Raw genomic sequence first — 15,240 nt, 5'->3', positions numbered from 1 at the left:
CCAAATATCTTAACTTCTGTCATTATTTACTCACCCTCAAGTTATTCCAAATCTGTAAGAATTTCATTCAACTGTTTACCACAAAAATACATGTTTTAAAGAATATTGGTTAATAAACAGTAGACATTGACTTTCATAGTAATATATGTATATATATATATATATATATATATATATATATATATATATATATATATATATATATATATATATATATATATATATACTGTGGAAGTCAGTGACTGCCATCAACTTTCTTGGTTACCAACATTCTTTAAAATATCTTCTTTTGTGTTCAACAGAAGACGGAAACCTAAAAGTTTGGAACAAGTGGAGGGTGAGTAAATGATGACAGAAGTTTCATTTTTTGGGGGGGAACTATCCCTTTAACTAGACAGTTTACCCACGAATAAACAGACACCTTGTTTAGCGACTTATTTTACAAACACTCTCCATATCAATTATTTTATGTTTCAGAGTAAATGGTCACAGAATCTTAATATTGCAGTGAACTGTCCTTAATAAACATAATGTTTATTAAAACCAAGTCACATCAAGTCTCATTAAAATGTGTTGACGCTTTTTGTATTACTTCAAAAGCAATTTTATAGATATAAAGTAAAAAGCATATTTTATATGTCATTTGTTATTATTAATAGTCAGATTATTTTCAGACCATTAGTCAGCTAATCCTCTATAAACACAGTTGCTGTCATGAAGGTTGCCGACACAGAGGTGCAGTATTAAATTAACTGAGCTGAGTGCTAACGGCTTACCCACAGATCATTTAAAGTAATTTCAAGTTCATTTCAATTCGGATGTGATGTGACCAGAAGTGGTGATGTCGAGGGTAGTTGTTTACTTTATAATTAGTCCATCCAGTTCCAATAGTTTGACCCTGCCTGGCCAATTTGCAGACCATTTGTGAACAACATGAGCAAGTGTTATCCCATTGACTGAGTAATCAGCCAATCATATCACACATTTCAAATTCTTCTGTCCAATCACATCGCACCTTCCATAGATCATTAACTTTAAACTGAAGATCATATGTTCACCCTTATGTAACTTGTATGACCTTTTACATGAAAAAAGCTTCTTTTTTTTTCAATATATTAAAAAAAAATATCTAGCTGTTAAATTCAGGTGCAGATTTGCCATTGAATTCAAATTCATATCTGAAGCTGGGTCCACCTACATATTAAAGAAAAAGAATTACCACTAGCTCTGGACTTCTTTTATTTATGTAAAGAACAACCAAGTTAAGTTTTTGTTTGTTTGTTTGTTTTGGTCGGTCATGCCTTCTCTTGCCCAGTTCAACAAGTGATCTCTGCGAAACCAATATGTGCCAGACACCCGTGGGCTCAGGGGAGGCCAGACACACTGCCTCCTCCTCAATCTTTATCCACTGATGTCACTGTTGGACAGTGTTACCATTTTAAAATTAATTGTTAATGCACTATTGTACTATTCACATTTCCAAGTGAATATTTTTGAGAAAGAGTTTGCTACCTTGCATTGATATTTTAGTATTATTTCTTTATTATTATTACTTAGTATAGTATTTATTGATATTTTGAACTAGCTTTTATATATGTATATAATCCTATAATCAAGATTTTGATGGTTGTTAAAGCTGTTCCCTGTTGACCCCGAGAGGCTGTTTCTCAGCCTTGACAAGTATCATGAATTGGCACAGTATCAAGCCAGGAGATGTTATGTCAGGTCCAAAATGAAATATGAATGGAAACCCTTGAATGTGAGATCAAGTAATTTATGGATCCTTGAACGGCTGTGCTTTTAAATGGGTGTCTGATAATCCTGAAGATGAGCTTTCTAATGTCAGATCAATGCTAGAACTGAAAAATGATGGATACGATAAATCTGGTTGGCTGTCATGTCCAATATCGATCTGTTTGTATTTATGGCGACAGATAAATGCGTCTTTGCTGCATCATGCATCTCACTGTAAGTACAAAAGATGCTGCCTCTCTCTCCATGTCTCTTCCTCTCTTTCTCCCTCACTAAATCGGTGAGATTACTGTTCCCATGGCAACACAGCAGATTGCTTGGTGATTGATATGGTTGTGGGCACCATGGTAACGCATTTTATATGCTCGTGGGTCTCTCTCTCCCTCTCTCTTTCTCACACATCCTCTCATACGTATCTGTTTGCAGTTTGGGGTTGGTGCTGACATACCTTTTTTCTGCACTTTTTATCAAAGAAATTCTACAATAATTATACATTTTAGGTGCACTGAATAGGAAGGTTTTTTTAAGGTGGGTCCTGTTAGTGGATTTATGTCAACTGTTGCACTGTGAATTGCTGTGTGTTCTATATTGCTTTTGTGATTGTAAATCCTAATAAAAGTGTCTTAAATAATCACATAATACTTTGATGTGTTATCCTTATTGTTATTAAAATTGTCCTAGTGAAAAAGTATCTATATGATCTGTTTAAGTAACATTTTATTAAAATATAACGAAAATTAAATCCATAAATTGATCCCATGATGGGAACCCCTACCGGGTTCTATATAGAACCTTTTCTTGTGAGTGTAGTGTTAATATAACAAAAAATGACTATGGCAGTCTTATCGATACTTTATATGTACCATGCTAACAAGGATATCTTGGTGTTTAAATACATGTCCAAAACCTTTTGTAAGTTCTGTTGTAAAAGATCATGGGTTATGTTTGACTCGTTAGAATGATTTATTTAGCCCCTGCTGGTGGTTGCTGTAAATACACCATTAAGTTGGCATACAGTGTATTTTTCCATTGATAGCTATTCAAAATTAGCTATGATTATATTGCATTCCAGGTTAATCTGAAGTAAATTGAAAAAAAATAAAAAATTAAAGGACCAAATACTGAGCCATGAGGGACTCCAGGGTGGAGAGCCAGTAAATGAGTTTTTTTAGTATTTGATGTGAAGAGCGCAGTGTTGTCATTTTCATGCACCTTCCAAGCACTCATGAGAAAAATATCAGAATTCAAGTCACATGCTATACTTTTGGAGGCTCCTGTGCCAGACCTGTGAATGCCATTGATATGCTAACGATTAGCTTTCTCCAGATGTTATATACCTCCTCCCAGAAGCCCATTTTTTATGTTGGCTTCTGTATGTATAGATGTACAGCATTGCTTTACAGTCTTCCTCCACTGTATTGTACATACATGAGAAATACTCACTATTTATTTGGTCATTCTGCTCTCTGGCCTCGGTGCATATTTCTCTTTCATTCTGTCTTGTTTAGAGCAGATATTTATTTCTTGTGTGGTGAGTCTTTTCATGAGGCCTATTGTTGTCATGGCAACAACAGCCCACAGATGGAGGCAAGAGAGCGAGGAGTGCACCAGAGAGTTTTCACTGGCTCTGACACAAAACTTGTTGACACACATACATGATAATCATGCTATGATGAAAATCTGTGCGGGTATCAGCACTCAAGGGCACAAACACACACACCTGACTACAGACTGATTTGCAGTCACTGTCTAAATTGGGTCAGTTCTTCTACGTCATAAATTTTACACCCAGATGGAAGAAAAGGGAAACGACTTATGCATGCAATTCTGTTTCATGAAGTTTTATTGCCGATGTGCTTTATTACTGTGGGGATATTTATGTTCTGTGCTTGACAGAGTAGGGTGAATTAATAGAAAAGTGTCTCCATCTAAGCACCTTTTCTTATTTATCTATTGGGAACACTGGGGCTGGTTGTCGTACATACAGTAATATTGCTCAAGGTACAAAAATCAATTTCTGAACATCTTGGCTACAGAAAAGCTTTTAACATTTCCACTATCATTTCCAAGTAAAAACAGATACAGTTAATTTCACAGATTTATTATAAAATAACAATTCATGAAATAGCAAAAGTGTCAATGTACAAAATTATCAATATTTTGGTAAAAAAAATCTTAATTTAGAACATGTCCATTTAAAAATGATGAATAAAAAGACAGTTGTCCTCCACTCACACTTTTCCACTTTTGAGTATTATTTGGTTACGTTTGGATTATAGTTAATCAATGAAACTAATTTACTATAAAATATTAATAAGTATATAATTATATAATAATATATAAATATATTTGACTCCTGTCTATATATATATATATATATACTAAAAATATTTCTCACACTTTAGTTTGGGGACCAATTCCACATTTCACTAACTATTAACTACTACTGCCTCACTAAAATCTTGATTTGCGCCTTATTAATAGTTAGTAAGGTACTTGTAAAGTTTAGGTATTGTGTAGTATTAAGGAAACTAGAATATGGTCATGCAATATAAGGCATTAATATGTGCTTTATCAGTACTAATAAACAGCCAATATGCATGTTAATAAGCAACTTGTCAATAGTGAGAATTGGTCCCTAAACAAAAGTGCTGCCAAAATATGATATTGATATTTTTGTTAAGAGGAAGCCAAAAATCACTGCTAGAAAAAAAGACATTTGTGTAATATATTGCTCTAATTACTACTCACCGTAGTCTCCCATAACATTATATTCTTTGTCTTTATATTTGTATTCATATATTATAAATCTTCATTTCTTTTACATCTTATTATGAATTCATGTACATATCATCTATATGCCAAATGCTGGAACTGTGGCCAAGAATACTAATAAATCGAGTGTTAAGTTAGATCTAAAGGGCAACAAGAAGAACAATATAAGAATGCTAAATCATTGCTGATGCAGTTCAGATGTCTAAGTGCTAGATGAGGTCAGTAAAGATGAGTCACTAGACTCAGACAGTCCATTAAGTACTGCCCAAATTTGTCTGTGGAGTAGGTTAGTGACATGAAAGAGGTTAATTACAACAGAGGTTAATTACAACTCGACCGAAAGTATTTTGTATGAACTTGAAGGGGTTATTTGACAAAATTTGGTGGGCCAGTGAGGAGGAGGAATCAAATTTACAATCTGATTAGATAGCAATGCAGGGTGATCTGATGTAGATAGAAAAAATAAAAGGATCAAATACTGAGCCATGAGGCACTCCGGGCTTGAGGACCAGTAAATAAGGCTTTTTTTTGTTGTTGCTAACTTTGTATGATCTGTTCACTTAGTAAATAAACCATTACAATAGATATCGCTGTCCACACTGAAATAAACAGTTTATGGCTGAACATGTCAAAAACTATCTAAGGCAATGTAGTCAAGATGCTCTGGTTCTTAAGGTTGCGTGACAAGGATTAATTCCTAAGTGATGGAGGTGAAGCATGCTGTTTTTGAAAAAAAAAACTTGACATTTGGATGAAACTATTCATCATGCAGTGCTTGCTGTCTCATCTACAGCATCCCTTCCAAGCAAATGCAAAGCCAAAGGGTTTCGAGATGCAGCAAACTGGTTTATAATTATAATGTTGAAAAATGCTACACATTAACAGCAACTTTTTACTAAAAGCTAGGATATCAGTTATCAAATCTGATATGTAATATCACTCCGTAATAAATGTTTTTCCCTGGATTATTATATTTTATTGGGTTCATGAGTACTATATGTTATTACCAGCTCCTCAAGAGTCATAATAGTAGTTTTGTGACCAGGAGGCTGCCAGATTCACATTTGCCATTGTGAATATAATTTGCTATAGCCTCTAGCAACCAACCTGCTTTCCTGCATTATAAATGTGTGTGGACATGTGCGGATAGTGTGCAGGAACCCATATACTAGGTACAGCAGAAAGCCATGTAAAATGCTGACATTGAGGGATCCTGTAAATTGCTTCGATTCGTTCTGAAAATATTTATGCTACACAGGTTTAAGCGAGGAAGGTGCCTTTGTGGTAATAATCACCAAATGTGTTTGGTCTAATGTATTCACTCTGTTTTCTCTTCAGGTACCTCATGAATGTGACATTTGAAGGGCGCAACCTCTCCTTCAGTGAGGATGGTTTTCAGATGCACCCAAAGTTGGTTATTATACTGTTAAATAAGGAGAGGCAGTATGAAAGGGTGGGTAATTTTCCTCATTTCTCTATTTTGCTTGTTAATTTCTCTTAACTCATGACTGTGCAGTTCCCTGATGTAATTATCAACCTTCATTTACTCTATATCTCTCTTTATCTTAATTCAAGATTTCAGCCATCCTCAAATTTAGTCTGCACTAATCCAATCCTAGCCACTTCAACCTCAACACCCTCTCATTATCTCACTCATTATCCTTCTTTCGTATTCTGCTCTCATCTTGCCCTCTTTACACTTTCGCAGGTCGGTAAATGGGAGAATGGGTCTCTGTCAATGAAGTACCACGTGTGGCCTCGGTTTGAGCTCTACTCGGATGCTGGGGAGCGGGAGGACGACCACCTGTCTATTGTTACACTGGAGGAGGCTCCATTTGTTATTGTGGAGGATGTTGACCCCCTCAGTGGCACCTGCATGAGGAATACAGTGCCGTGCAGAAAACAGCTCAAAATCCAGTGAGAATCCAATAAGAATAGATATGATATTCAGTGCAAATATTCAGAAAAAGTGCTGCGGTTTGGTGCAAAATTCAGATTCGTCTCCGATTTCACAGCAGATGTTACAAGTTGTATACTGAAAATGTTGTCTAAATCACAGATGAATACAGTGAGGTCCAAAAAAACGGACAGTGAAAATATTTAAATGTGGAAATAAACAGAAGATTGTAGGATTAGTAAAAAGTCCAAATACCAAGTGACCAAATAGACCAAATTAGAAAAGTGAAAAAATTATTGTTTTTTCGGTGGTCTGAGGCATACCAAGCTGTCTGTATTTCTGTGAAGATTTTCTTAACCATATCCAAGATGGATAAATCTACATAGTATAGGTAAAATATCTTAAATCTGCTATCTAAAATCAGTTATTGCATGAGATCAATATGAGATCAGTCATTAATCTTCACTGCCAAAATGCAGATTTGTCTCATGAGAGCTCTATGTTGTACAGATCCTCCATTCAGTTTTCAAGTTCAAGGTGTTCTGTCACTGTCAGGTCCAGATTTTATCATATAGTAAGAAAGTGTGGTGTATACAGTATTGAACTATTAATGTAAAACAGATTTATTAATGGATTAAACTGGTGGCTTATGTCTCTTTTTAATACTGATTATAAACTATCTGTTAAATTAGTGTTAAATTCATTTAGCATTCTTGTAATAAATTATTGCTAAAACACTCATTTATTATTAGAAATGATCTGGGATTAATGTACATTTTGACAAATTTACGTCTTTGGTTCCAGTGTAGTCAATGCAATAGTCAGTGCAGTGTTCATTAGTCATTTTGATGTTGTGTTGACTCATTGATTGATTTTTTCAGATGCAGATTTATTAGGAAATGGTATTTTGATTAAGGATTGATGAACAGCTAAGGCAAAATTTGTTAAACACTGTCTTCGGTATTTAGAAAAATTACTTCCTGTGTGCTCACATTAATCTTCTCAACTTTTCCTATTTCTAGAAATCAGACAAGAGATTCGGGGATCTACATTAAACGCTGTTGCAAGGGCTTCTGTATAGACATCCTCAAAAAGATTGCCAAGACTGTAAAATTCACCTACGATCTCTACCTGGTGACCAATGGGAAGCATGGCAAAAAGATCAACGGCACATGGAATGGCATGGTCGGAGAGGTTAGTTTCAGAATTCTTCTAGTAAAAAACCTCTCGTTCTCATCAAACACAGAGATTGGGTTGAATACAGCAGGTTGTTTCTCATTCAAGAGCTTGCTGGATCAAACACTTTTGTTCTTCCTGTTTTACCATAACCCTGCATATGATGGATGGGAGGAGCATATTCAATATATATGATATACTACAAGTATTATAGTGTTTGTTAATATTTTGAATTTATTTATTTTATTAAGTTTAAGTTTTAGTAATTTTATTGTGTTTTTTTTTTTGTCATTTTAAAATTTCTATATAAATTTATTAAGATTTCATTTTATTTATGTATTCGTATGTGTGTGTATGTGTGTTTGTTATTTTATATTTTATTTCAGTTAATGTTTTCATTTATTAATTACAAATAATTAACTTTTTTGTGGGTTTAGTTTTAGTTAACGACAATAACCTTTCATGCATAAGTGTACAGTAACCACTAGAACAGTTCTGGAACATCTATGGATTTTTTTATTATATATATATATATATATATATATATATATATATATATATATATATATATATATATATATATATATATATATATAAATGAAATTCTGAAAAGTATATCTCATGACAAGAACAGATGAAAGAAAGAGGAAATGTGTGCGAGTGAGTTTGCACAAGCCCAAGGGAAAATACAGCTGGTGCATTAATTCAGATGAGAAATAATATGAGTTACAGGATCATATGTAAATCCACTGTTGAAATGAATGTTATGCAGTTCCCTTTCGGTCCTAGTCTTAGGAAAACTCTGAGAACTGCACCACATTTGGAGCCACAGACTCATGGTAGCTTGCTTTATATTTACTTAATGTCTTTACGAGATCTAATGCTCCAAGACATGCTCATGTTCAGTGATAGATGATATAACGCAACATATAATCAAGCAAATATGCAAAATATAGTCTCATATTTTAAAAAAGCAGAGAAAGAAAATCGGATATAGAATAGCACTACTCGACATGCAGCCCACAGGGCATTCTTGTGGCCCGCCTGTTTTTCCAGATTCTGCTACATAACGTGGTAAATCCACAGTGCAGTTTTAAAAAGTCTGACATCAAGCAGAAATCTATAACAAACTGTGCCACAGATGAGCGCTTACAGTACAGCTTCATTGATTATAATGGAAGTGATTTAGGTTGATACATGGTTGTGTAAGTGTATAACACTCAGTAGCCTTTCTGATATAACAGAGGCACTATAAAATTAGGAGTGCAGCCCTCAAGGCTAAAGAGATCCGGCTTTGTGGCCCCTTGAGTCAGCCTGATGTAGACAAATCGTTCCTGTAGCATACATTCACCTTATTAACTCTGTTTTGGCCCATTTTCCTAAATCACCGGAGGCCCCTTATATGTAACTCTTAATATACCTGAACAAGTGAAGGGTTTGGGGAAGCGGTGATTAGGGAAAGGTTGAAAAGAAGTTGAAATGGCTATTAAAAGCTACAGTGCCCACTGTAGGAAGTAACCTGATTTCTGGCTTCCTTGGTCTCACAGTCTTGGTTTTCTCATTCAATAGTTTCCATTTTCTATGTCTTTCACCCTTTTCTTCTCACACTGTTGCGGCATGCCTAGACTAGTCCAGGTTCGGTGTAACTGCCCTTTTTCCTCATGTCTAGGTGGTGTTGAAGAATGCCCACATGGCAGTCGGGTCCCTGACCATTAATGAAGAGAGGTCAGAGGTCATTGACTTCTCTGTGCCCTTCATAGAGACTGGGATTAGTGTCATGGTCTCTCGTAGCAATGGCACAGTGTCGCCTTCTGCCTTTTTAGGTTAGTACTAAATACACACTGTAATGGCATCCAAGATCAAATTCTAACTTCAAGTGTGCTCCTGATTTCATTCCCCTTCTTTTTTTGCACTCAGAGCCCTTCAGCGCTGATGTCTGGGTAATGATGTTCGTTATGCTGTTGATAGTTTCAGCCGTGGCTGTCTTCGTTTTTGAGTACTTCAGTCCTGTTGGCTATAATCGCTGCTTGGCTGATGGACGAGGTGCACACACACACACACACACACACACACACATCTAAAGCCCTTATACATAACACCAGCATACAGTTTGTATATCTAGCTTTATGTCTTCATTTTCTAGCCATCTAAAAATTGCTAATAGTTATAGTCATTAAATATATATATATATATATATATATATATATATATATATATATATATATATAACCTCTTCTTTTAGTTTTTGTACATTAGATCCACATTTCTGTGCTGTATTGGTTGGGTTGTCTGAATATTAGGGGTGTAACGATACGCGTATTCTTATTGAACTAATTAATTATATATAAAAAAAAAAAAGTGAAATATAATGATATCCGTTCAACAAGGTAGCCCAATAACCCAAACGACGTAACAGGCAACGCCCCTGACACCCCCGAAGAAGAAAAAAACACCAACTTATGTTTATGTTACGCTACTCAGTCAGGCGCAGGCGCTCGCTCACTCAGTACGCGCTGAGTGAGTGAGCAGTTCATGCACGGTACGCGGTGGCCAATGCGTTTAACAGACCAGAAATAGAAGATCCTCCAGTAACCAACAGGTCTGGTGTTTGGGTGCACTTTGGATTCCCTGTAAGCTATAATGGTGATGGCAAGAGAGTGGTGGATAAAAAAACAACGGTCGCATCTGCTACATGACAATAGGGTACACCAGCGGGAATAAAAAAAAAAAAAAAAACAACACCAGCGGGAATACTTGAAACATCAACTCATTTACGCCGACATCACCTTAGTGTGTCAGTATCTGGCAGGCCCGGCGCCACAAGGGGGCAAAAGGGGGCAAAGCCCCCTCAGATCTGAAACGTTGTTCAGAAACATACATTTACACACAAACTGACCACCGACCGCAACTTTCAGACGCCATCTTTATTTTTTGGCTTAACGGTCACAGAATGGAACGCACAGGATTGTGGGATATCAAAGGCACCGAAGGATACATCTATGCTGCCTTCAAAAACCGACCAGATGAAGGCATCTCAGGAGACAGGAAATGAAGCTGACATTGATTTCGGACGTGCCTTGATGTCTTCCTACCTTGGAATGCATCCTCCGAAGGCAGCATTTTTCAGTTTTCGGATGCAGCCGTTGTTACGGTAAAGGATGAAGCTGATTGGTTAGTTCTTGTCACATGACCCGCGGTGCGCTTGCGGCATTCTGAAAAGTTGAGATGTTTTTACATTTTGCTGTATCTAAAACGTACTGAACCGAACCGTGACATCAGTGTATCGAACCGAACCGAACCATGAATTTTGTGAACCGTTACACCCCTACTGAATATTATTGATTCTTTTGACTAAAATCAAAACTGAATAGTTCATTTATGGCTACTTATCATGGATTTTCTCCCTCTGCCCATTTACTCCTCTCTTATTCCTATTAAATTATAAAGTAATAACTCTCTATTTCAATTTCTCTACCTCTTTACACACCCTCAGAGCCTGGCGGTCCTTCCTTCACCATTGGAAAAGCTATTTGGCTTCTTTGGGGTTTGGTCTTCAATAACTCTGTGCCTGTGCAGAACCCCAAAGGCACTACGAGCAAGATCATGGTCTCGGTGTGGGCCTTCTTCGCTGTGATTTTCCTGGCCAGCTACACTGCCAACCTGGCCGCATTTATGATTCAAGAGGAATATGTGGACCAGGTGACGGGTCTGAGTGATAAAAAGGTAACAGGGCTTATTGGTCAAATTTAACAGCATGTGCTCTTATTAAAAATATAGTACTTATTGATCTCATTTATCCTACTGTCAAAAAATTTGATCTATTCCACCTCCAGAACATAAAAAGCAGTTTTTTTCCCCCCAAAGGCTGCCTTGAACTGAACGTGACTTGAATTGATACCACAGACACTACTTTATCCTTGGTGTTAAACAGCTAAGGTTAATTTGCACAGACTAGCCAATAAATTATTAAATAGTAAAGGTGCACTGTGTAATTTGTTTTGATGTTATAAAATGTTCTTCTGTTCTTTAATGTGCAAATGCAGCTATGTGTAAGCCATTTGTGGGTTTTCTGAGGCTCTGGTGATTTAAAAATGTTACTTACTACTTTATGGTTTTAACATTGAATAATTTTTGTTCATAAGTGAATTCATGCATGCTTTACACTGCACAGTTTTGCATATGACATCCTAATATTACTGTTTATGATCCTCTGATGACTGATGACATATTTGGGCAAACACATGCTGACTGGTTTTGTGGTAATTATGATTATTAATTTTTCCATGTCATCTTCGCGTGTAAACAAAACAAAAAAAAAGGGCTAATGTGAATTAGCCAACCGTTATGAAACAGAAAATAAGATTTGACTCTAAGGGTGCTGTAGCTTCTTTAATAATTAATGTGGTTAGATTTTGTTTTTTACTCCAAGTCATGCTTTACTTTTTATGTCTGGCGCAGCTTTGAGTGTGTAGAGAACATAGTCTGTGTGTTTACACTGGAAATAGTTATATTATGAATGGTGGGGAAAAAAAGATCTGACACCTCTCCTCACACTCTGTCCCTCGAGTGTTCATCGACAATGTGGACACCGCTGAGTTATATATGTGTCTATATATATATTTCTCTCTCTTTTATTTAGTTTCAACATCCGAATGACTTCTCCCCTCCATTCCGCTTTGGTACTGTGCCCAATGGCAGCACAGAGAGAAACATAAGGAACAACTACAAAGAGATGCACTCCTATATGACCAGCTTCCACCAGAAGAACGTAAACGAGGCCCTCCACAGCCTGAAGACGGGGTGAGAACGAAGAGAGAGAGATGATATCTGCATGAAAAGAATATAAAGGGTGGGAAGACAGGGAGATGAAAAGCTTGTAGGACAGCAGTAACTACAGTGTGTCAGTAAGTGGGTGGGTGGAGGCATCCTGAAGGGACTTTGTATGAAGATGCTGATTGGTAAAGAATGATTTTATTTTACTGTCCTTTATTTTATCAGGACTAATAGTGTACATTTTAAAGGTACACTCAGTAATTTTTTTGTTCATGTTGTGCTGGTTGATATGACTATCATGTTGGGCTGACTGAAACTTTTACCAGGATAAGGCTAATGGTTTTTAGCTGGTCATGTAGTCTCAACATGGCAGCTGATTGGATGCAACCTACTTTATGTAAAAAAATTTAAATGCTACATAAAAGCATTTATTAGGAGTCTTTATTCCATTTGAGCATACATCATTTAAAAAAAACTGATAAAAAGTGAATAGGTTTAAAACGTTTTAATGAAGGAAAATGAGTACACTTTGAGAAAAAATGAACTGAATAAAGTTCCATTTGTTAACATTAGTTAACATGAACTAACAATGAAAAATAATTCAGAATATCTTAGTTACTTTTAATGTCAACATTCACTAATACATTATTAAAATCAAAAGTAGCTATCTGTTTATATTATTTAATTATACCAATGAACAGTTTTTAACTAACATAAAGATGAATGAATATTGTAACAAATGCATTGCTTGTTTAATGCTTATGTAATACTTTAACATTAACTAATGAGACCTTAAAAACTACAGACAAAAAAAATACATTGTTAAAATCACAAATTCCATGTAGTCTCTCACTTAAGACGAGCTCATAAAATATGCATAATAATTAGAACAAAAGCTTACTTGATTTCAGCTAGTTGCCAAATCAAAACTACTCATTGTTTAAAGATGAAAGACTAAAGTAACTAAATCAACTATAACTTAATAAAAACTACACAGACAAAAAAAAACGTAGGGCCCTATTTTAATGATCTAAACACAAAGTGTAAAGCGCATGGCGCAGGTGCACTCAAGGCATATCCAAATCCACTTTTGCTATTTTAACCACGGAAAAATGGTTCTCTTAATGAGTAATGGGTGTTTTTTGGGCGTAATGTGCAATAAACCAATCAGAGTTTCAAGTTCCATTCCGTTTAAGAGCCAGTTGCACTCGTGCTATGACGGATTTGTATGCTGTGCGTCCCTGTGTTTAATAAGCAGTGTGTATGTGCTTGTGGACCCGCCCATACTATGGAAGGCATTTTCTGCCAAATTTAAATAAATAAATTAAATGATTTAAATGAAAATTAAAACCAGATTAACGATTTCATTACAGAAAACTGTACGCAAAATATGTGACAAAATTGAGAATTAAATTAAATGATTTCATTTTCACAGTTACATCCCTGTCAAATTGAAATATAAAATGCAATTGGTGATTTCACATTTGATTTTCAATACAGTCTCGAGGCAAGACTGCCAATATTAAAATGAAAAGCCAAACGTGAAAAATAAACTACAAATACAGCTTTTGCAAAGCTCTTTATTAACGCTCACGAAATAATAGTGACACAATTCAAATTTAAATGTAAATTTTACTTTTCATTTTAACTCCTCTTTTATTTCAGTTTTCATTTTCGTTTTCATTTTCAAAGACAACCTGCATGCAAATTATATGTTAATGAGTGGGTGTGGCTCAATTACGCTGTTTCGTGGAGGAACTCAAATGGCGGTTATGGCCAGTATAGCAGCAGAATTAAACCAGCTAGCAAACATTTCGGATGATGATGACTTCATTTTGCTACGAGTTGAATCTATATTGGATACACTTGGACATTTTGCAGCCGTCACAAAACTCCGATGTCGATCCTCGAGTTATAATAGTCTTAGTGAGGTTGTGCATTTTCCGGGGAGTCTCGTCGGCCAGTTTGGTAAAACTGGCAAAGATATTCACAGATTCGACTTTTCCGGATCAATAACTCGCGAGCAAAACGTTTTTGGTACACGAATTATGCCTCTTTTTACTCGTAGTGATGTAGTAAACGAGCTACAAGCGAGTTTGCCTGAAAACAAGCTTTCCTCCGCTCTGTACAAAATACGTTGATCTCAATGCGCTGGCGTCTGAGAGACAAGTCCTAAGGGACCGTCTGCAAAGTGCGAAACGCGAAAAAGGTTACTAATAAAATACTCAACAACTTCACAGTAACACACTGTAGTATCACCAAATTCAGTTCACACATCACTGCTCTCCTGCTGCTTATACTACAATGTTGGTTTTAAAAATAGTTGCTTTTGCACAATTTTACGATTTTTTTTAATTATGAAAACGTCAACAACGTTACTGTAACACACTGTACTTTCACCAAATTCAGTTCACACATCAATGCTCTCCTACTGGTTATACTACAACACTCATTTCAAAAGTATGATTTTTTATTATTTAAAATAATTAATTACTTCACCTGTTATTGAACATAATAGTTAATAACTTTACTGTAGCACACCGTACTTCCACCAAATTCAGTTCACACATCACTCCTCTACTGCTGTTTATACCACAACTTTGATTTTAAAAGGAATTACTTTGGCAGACTTTTGATGAATTTTTTTTAATTATGAACAATAGTTAATAAATGTACTGTAACACACTGTACTTCCACCAAATTCAGTTCACACATAATGGTTCTCCGAATGGTTATGCTACAACTTTAATTTTGAAAGTAATTGCATTGGCACATTTTTATGATTTTTATTATGGAAAATAGTTAATAAAGTCACCATTATTGAACATAATAGTTAATAACTTTACTGTAACCCACTGTATTTCAAC

General features: G+C 35.7%; 1 protein-coding gene across 5 annotated transcripts in view; it reads left to right on the top strand.

The window, feature by feature from the left end:
• The window catches only part of grin2bb (glutamate receptor, ionotropic, N-methyl D-aspartate 2B, genome duplicate b), an 89,140-nt gene that overhangs the window by 56,947 nt on the left and 16,953 nt on the right, over nucleotides 1-15,240 (top strand). For all 5 annotated transcript variants that reach the window (XM_026272952.1, XM_026272957.1, XM_026272945.1 and 2 more), the window contains 7 exons: nucleotides 5,866-5,980; nucleotides 6,236-6,444; nucleotides 7,447-7,618; nucleotides 9,270-9,423; nucleotides 9,518-9,643; nucleotides 11,094-11,323; nucleotides 12,240-12,400. In XM_026272952.1, the coding sequence (XP_026128737.1) occupies nucleotides 5,866-5,980; nucleotides 6,236-6,444; nucleotides 7,447-7,618; nucleotides 9,270-9,423; nucleotides 9,518-9,643; nucleotides 11,094-11,323; nucleotides 12,240-12,400 (1,167 nt within the window). The remainder of the gene's footprint in view (nucleotides 1-5,865; nucleotides 5,981-6,235; nucleotides 6,445-7,446; nucleotides 7,619-9,269; nucleotides 9,424-9,517; nucleotides 9,644-11,093; nucleotides 11,324-12,239; nucleotides 12,401-15,240) is intronic.

The sequence above is a fragment of the Carassius auratus genome, chromosome 1, assembly GCF_003368295.1.
Source record: "Carassius auratus strain Wakin chromosome 1, ASM336829v1, whole genome shotgun sequence".
NCBI lineage: Eukaryota > Metazoa > Chordata > Actinopteri > Cypriniformes > Cyprinidae > Carassius > Carassius auratus.
This window is presented reverse-complemented; position numbering and strand designations above follow the sequence as displayed.